The following is a 6,355-nucleotide window of genomic DNA, read 5'->3' on the forward strand; positions in this document are numbered from 1 at the left end:
GAAGTGGATTTGGCCATAAAATTTCACCACGAGTGGGATCTTGTGCTGTCGGAAAGGTTCTGTAACTTGACTGTGTCACTGTCAATATCTTGGTTGGGATGCTGTCCTAGTTTTGTAGCATGGTACCGTGGGGGGAAACTGGTGAGGGGTACATGGGATCTCTCTGTGTTGTGTCTTACAACAGCCTGCGAATCTGCAGTTATTTCAAAGAGTGTAGTTTCAAACACGACCAAACAAAAACAAAGAATGAAAGAAAGAGCAAAGAGAGAAAAAGGTCATGCCAACAGTACCAGGAGAAAATCCCCGGATAGACTCTGGTTTGGCATGCTACTTGTCATCCTGGTGCATTTTATGAACCCAGTGTTTCTTAGAGTTTAGTTTGTCATCATCCAATATGGAGAGAAAGAGACTAAAACAAAGATATCAGTAGAGTGAACTTGTAACCTTGCTGCTCGGCGGATCCTTCCGTGGGGGATGGAGGAGAGCTCTCAGTGGCACTCAAAGTCCATCCAGAAAAGATCCTTCCAGCTGCGTGTCGTCTTGTCCTTATAAACGTGCCACGAAGGAGGAGCTGATAGGATCCTGCTTTCTCTGTGCTCCTGATTCCCAGAAAGGAGGGAAGTATGGCACGGACACATTTCGAGATCTGAAAAGACACAATCTCTACCTCTGGGATGTTGGTCCCAGTGTCTAAGGAAAGGCTCCTTTCTTGCCCCGCAGGTGAGGACGTCAGCAGGACCTATCCTTGACATTGCAAAGAGGGAAGGTGACAGAGCAACACTCCAAGAAAAATGGCTAGAAATTCTACTATCAGCCTCTGACCTCTGACCTATGGCTTCAGTGCAGGACAATCGAATCCAGGAACAGATAAGGCACACCATAGTACCTCTTAAACTTTTCACTGAACGTGTGCCCCAGACATGGAGGAGAGGAAGCACATACCCTCACACCCAGGGTGCAGCCTGAGACAATTCGCTACACACTAAAAATTTCTTTGAGGTTGTGTGTCTGCATAAGACTTCATATCTCTTTTGATGGAAGCTGGCCATAGGCTGCGTCCCCGCCTTTCCAGGAAACCACAAAAGTTCCTGCAGAAGTAAAGTAGGATTTCATAAGAACATGATGGATGGAGAAGAGAAAACCTATGGTGGCTGTGAAGATCCTGCCATGGATGTCATATCAATATCTTCGAATGGTCATGAATTTGTTGTCAGAAGAGAATATGCACTAATATCCGGAACAATAAAAACCATGTCGAGTGGCCCTGGTCACTTTGCTGAGAACGAAACTAATGAAGTCCATTTTATTTTTTTTCATTATTTTTTTAATGCTTGTTTATTTTTGAAAGAGAGACAGAGCGCGAGTGGTGGAGGGGGCAGAGAGAGAGGGAGACACAGAATCCAAAGCAGGCTCCAGGCTCCGAGCTGTCGGCACAGAGCCCGACGCGGGGCTTCAACCCACGAACCGTGAGACCATGACCTGAGCCAAAGTCAGACGCTTAACCAACTGAGCCACCTAGGCTCCCCCTAATGAAGTCAATTTTAGAGAGATCCCTTCACATGTGCTATCAAAAGTATGCATGTACTTTACCTATAAGTTTCGCTACACTAACAGCTTCACGGAGATTCCTGAATTCCCAATTGCACCTGAAATTGCACTGGAACTGCTGATGGCTGAGAACTTTCTAGATTGTTAAATAAAATAAATTATTTAAAAAAAGACTTCATGTCTATTTTATCATTGTAAAAAATAATGTGCTTAATTACTCACCATCATGCAACCTGAACCTTCAGGAAAACGGCCATGTTCCTAAGCCACAGCTTTAGGCTTAACGGTCATGTCGTGCTGTGGCTGAGGGTCTGGGCTTGGGAAGCACTCCATCTGGATTCAAATCCTACCTCTAGGGCAAGTTCCTAATTCTTTTGTGGCTCCGTTTCCTTATCTACATAATGAGGATTTACAGCAGTGCCTACTTCGGAGCAGCGCGTTGAGAAGGTTAAAAAAGTTCATATGCATCAAATACTTGGTACGCGCGTCCGATAAATGTTAGTTTTGGGGCGCCCAGGTGGCTCAGTCGGTTAAATGTCCAACTCCAGCTCAGGTCATGATCTTGCGGTTTGTGAGCTCGAGCCCCGCGTCAGGCTCTGTACCGACAGCTCGGAGCCTGGAGCCTCCTTTGGATTCTGTGTCTCCCTCTCTCTCTGCCCCTCCCCAACTCGTGCTCTGTCTCTCCCCCTCTCAGAAAACAATAAACATTACAAAAAAAAAAAAAAAGTAGCTTTTATCATTATGAGTTACACTCGGTATTTTACCCCCATTCCTAAATCCCACTCGAAAAGCAGTAGATAACACGGCAAAGATAAACTTGTAAGGTAAAAAACCTGGGGAATTATTGTTGTTTCAAAGTAGTGGAGTTAGAGATACAGCAATATGTTTTTGTTGTATGGGCAAGAAAGTTTGGGCACAGACTTGTACTACAGTCACTTTATTTTATTTATTTATTTTTTCAACGTTTATTTATTTTTGGGACAGAGAGAGACAGAGCATGAACGGGGCAGGGGCAGAGAGAGAGGGAGACACAGAATCGGAAACAGGCTCCAGGCTCCGAGCCATCAGCCCAGAGCCCGACGCGGGGCTCGAACTCACGGACCGAGAGATCGTGACCTGGCTGAAGTCGGACACTTAACCGACTGCACCACCCAGGCGCCCCACACAGTCACTTTAAAGTGGGAGTTCTGAATCCGTTCTGTACTTAAACCCGTCTCCCTTTCTTCACCAAGCCGGCGAAGGAAGCTTTGCGTTCCACGAAGGACGGAATAACATAAACAGGAATACACAGAGTTTGGGCCCCATAGTTTTGGGGGTCAACACCATCTGTACACGCTCCGCTTTTTATAAACAGATGAATACTACGTTTGGACAATGGTGACACTCTCCACGTCCTCCACAGCGGCTACTTTGTTGGTTACGTTCGGGAAATCTGCAAGGCTGTGGAGAACGTGAACAGGGTTCAAATGCGGCCCTTCTGTGGCAGGCTCGGAGTTGGAATGCGGTACAACGAGAAGCTTCTGAAGCTCGCCCAAGTTAAACACGGGGTTTGTCACACACACGGCAGTGACATAAAACGGGTGCGTGATGGTGCCCCTGCTTTTCCCGCAGCGTGAGACCCGAGCCCAACCCTCCGAGCGAGGGTCTGCGAGATCTGTGCTGGGGGTGGCTGCTCTACTGAGTTGCCTTTTAACCAAATACCCTCCGAAGCCAGAATCCTTTGTGTGTGGGGAACTGTCACCGGCTGTGCTCTGTTTCCACTGAGGGCAGGACAGGAGGAAATTGAATGGATCAAACAGCACAGACGGGAGTTAGCGTAGATACAAGAGAAAACATTCCGACTGTGAGAATTATCGAACAGTCAGGGAGAGCTATGTAGGGCACTATAGAACCCTCTTCTCTGAGTATCTTTTTGAGAATCCTCAGCACGGGCTGAGGGGAGAAAGCTGGCTCTGAATCAGTGATTGGAGGCCGACATTTCACAAAATGGGGTACCCGTTGACAAACTCCTGATTTTCTGAAATCTTGGTGGAAAATGAAAGGCCCTTCAGACTAAAAAGTGTACCTCCTGCTCCCCTAATCTTGATTAATAGCTTTCCTTTTTAAAATGTAAACACTGCCCACGTGCTCACATACATCAGCCGTTCTTAACAGTAGAAATCTCCAGAATCGGATAATCTCCTAAAACCCAACCAGGATGCTTCCCCCCAGGGAATGAAGGTGTAGCGAACCCAGAAAAAGGCCTGGGTCCACCCAGGACTATCCACCGAGGTGGGTGCCGGGAAAGAACAGGGGGTGATGAAGTCAGGATCAAAGGGAACAGGAAGACCGTAAAATCACCCACCTTCTTCATGGTTTTATCCAAGTTTCTATCAATCTATACAACGACTGAGGAACACTGAAAATCCTCCTCTTGCCCATCGCTGGCTCCACGCTATGAATTCCAAGCTGGGAAGATTGCCAAGGCGCCTTCTGGACTCATCATTCTCTGATTCTGGGATGCCTCTGTTTCCCAAAATGCCACACAGTCTGTCTTCCAAAGAAGCTCAGAGTCCCAAGGGGGAGGATCCCGGGGTAAAGACAAAAATGGAGCCATTACCAATACATGGGGTTAAGCCACCAGAGAGGGAGTGGAGCTTTTAGGAGGAAAATAAAGAGACCACATATAATCTATTAACAATAGCTGACACTTACGGAGAACTTAATATGCACCAGGAAAATATTCCAAGTGCTTTGTATGTGTTATCTCATTTAATCCTCACGACACTGTATTGTCCCCATTCTAGAAAACTGGGTGAGGAAACCATGCCACCAAGAGGTTCGGAGTCATTCCAAGTCTCCCAGCTGATAGGCAGAGGGGCTGGGCATGGCGGTCATTAAACTCCGTGGAATGTGCTGGATGGGTGTCTTTTTTCTCTTTCTTGAGTCACATCTTTGGTTCTCTCTTCACTCATCTTTTCCACTGAGCTTGTGGGGGGAGACTGGATGTGTCATGAGTGTCGCCAAAGGAGCCCCAGGAAAGAGAACAAGGAGTGAGAAGTTTAGACCAGATCTGAGAGTCAGGAAAGAAGTCCTTGTTCCTCTCAGTCACTTCCTCCCCCGGTAGTAGAAGGAGTAAGATCAAAAGGGCCAAACTTCTTGCTGCCACTTCTCTCTCCATGCCCATCACAGACCATCCTCCCTCATGCTGAGCCAGAACAAAGCTGTAAAATCTTGGTCAACACAGTAACAGGAATTGGTGATCGAAATGATTTTTTTTTTTTTCTATTCTTGACTGACACACAGTCTGCTTTCTTTTACCGCATCTCAAACCCACTTATAACTCAGGCATAACACCAGCACAGCAGAACTAACTGGTAAATCACAACATCCACAAAGGGATGACCAGCAGGTCACGTGCAGTCACTTCTTCAGTCCTTAATGCATCCATTGATAACGATCAAAGATAATCCATTGATAATGTTCAAAGAGCAGCCCCTTGTGCTCCCTGGGTCAATTAATGATAGAGCCAAGAGAAAACACCTGTGCAAAGACAAGAGGGTGCTGCAGAAGGAGTGGCGGGGGTGGGGGCAGGGGAGGATCTTGGCCTCCAGCTGGTATTGGGTACCACTCCTGAACCCAGGCTGGGATGGGGAGCAGAGCCTTTGCGAGAGCTCTCCCAGCCTCATTCCAGTCCACAAAGCAGCCACAGGATCCTGTCACCAGCCAGAGGCACAATGTCTGGGACCCTACCCCAGGGAACTCTTCCCCCTTTCCAAATACAGTGTTCCCTTTTTTAATTAAAATTCAGTCAGCCCCAGTGAAACCAAGCTCAGTTTCCACCCGCCTCTTTTTTACTCTTCTTACCTCCCCAACTTGAGAAGAAAAATAATTCTAATGAGCCAAAGGGCGTCTGCCCACAGGAAATGTTTGCATGGCCAACGGGCTCGAATTGGTGTGCAAAATGAGTTCACAGAAGTGTCTGAGAAGTAATTCGAGACATTGGAGAGGAAACGTTTCAGAAGAATGAAGACTCTACAGGGACAGATGGAGAAGACAACAAAGGGATTTGGCAACCACCCTTGGCCACAGCAGACAGAGCAGAGCAGGATTCTCCCTTTCTCTGTCTTCCTTGAAGGAAACTGGTGCCCTAGATGCTGATTGCACTTCTTGGGTGGACAAAGCCGAACAGTTGTGTTCATTGCCTTGCCTTTCAACTATGTCCCCTCAAGGAAACATGTTAATAGGGCAGTGGTAGGTGGGTTTGAAGTTTATTTTGTGTTTTTTAAAATGGCCAGCTAGCTATATATGCTACATGTGGGGATTTCATTCTAAGTTCACCTTCTCACATCAAGTCCAGAATAGTAGCAGTAGAGCTTTTCAGGGAGTGGGGAGGGGGGAGACATTTTTTCACACTTAGGATACAATTTAAATAAAACTGCAGAAAAGGAAAATGGCGGGGGAAGAGTTACCATGACTCTGGCAAGAGGTTTACTATGAGGAAAAGAGACATGAGCAGGAACCCACAAAAGGGCCAAGGAAGATCGTGAAAGAAAAAAGAATAGGATCTGAACATTGGGATCCACCGTTTATTCATTCCTCCTCTTAAAAGAAAAAAAATTTTTTTTTCAACGTTTATTTATTTTTGGGACAGAGAGAGACAGAGCATGAACAGGGGAGGGGCAAAGAGAGAGGGAGACACAGAATCGGAAACAGGCTCCAGGCTCTGAGCCATCATCAGCCCAGAGCCCGACGCGGGGCTCGAACTCACGGACCGCGAGATCGTGACCTGGCTGAGTCGGACGCTTAACCGACTGCGCCACCCAGG

The 6,355-nt window shown here is 47.0% G+C and overlaps 1 protein-coding gene across 1 annotated transcript; it reads left to right on the forward strand.

The window, feature by feature from the left end:
- The first annotated feature begins 1,032 nt into the window (after positions 1-1,032).
- Positions 1,033-1,696, forward strand: LOC101098462 (elongin-C-like). Its single transcript, XM_045058638.1, has 2 exons — positions 1,033-1,300; positions 1,539-1,696. Exons 1-2 carry the CDS (start codon positions 1,120-1,122, stop codon positions 1,694-1,696), a joined length of 339 nt encoding a protein of 112 aa, XP_044914573.1. The 5' UTR covers positions 1,033-1,119.
- The last annotated feature ends 4,659 nt before the right edge of the window (positions 1,697-6,355 follow it).

This window comes from Felis catus, chromosome B2 (genome assembly GCF_018350175.1).
Source record: "Felis catus isolate Fca126 chromosome B2, F.catus_Fca126_mat1.0, whole genome shotgun sequence".
Taxonomy (NCBI): Eukaryota; Metazoa; Chordata; class Mammalia; order Carnivora; family Felidae; genus Felis; species Felis catus.

What these genes read in the sequence shown, in the direction of transcription:
- LOC101098462 (XM_045058638.1), top strand. Translation starts at nt 1,120, where the DNA reads ATGATGGATGGAGAAGAGAAAACCTATGGTGGCTGTGAAGATCCTGCC. An exon ending in GAACGAAACTAATGAAGTCC is followed by an intron (nt 1,301 to 1,538) that starts ATTTTATTTTTT and finishes CTAATGAAGTCA; the next exon opens with ATTTTAGAGAGATCCCTTCA.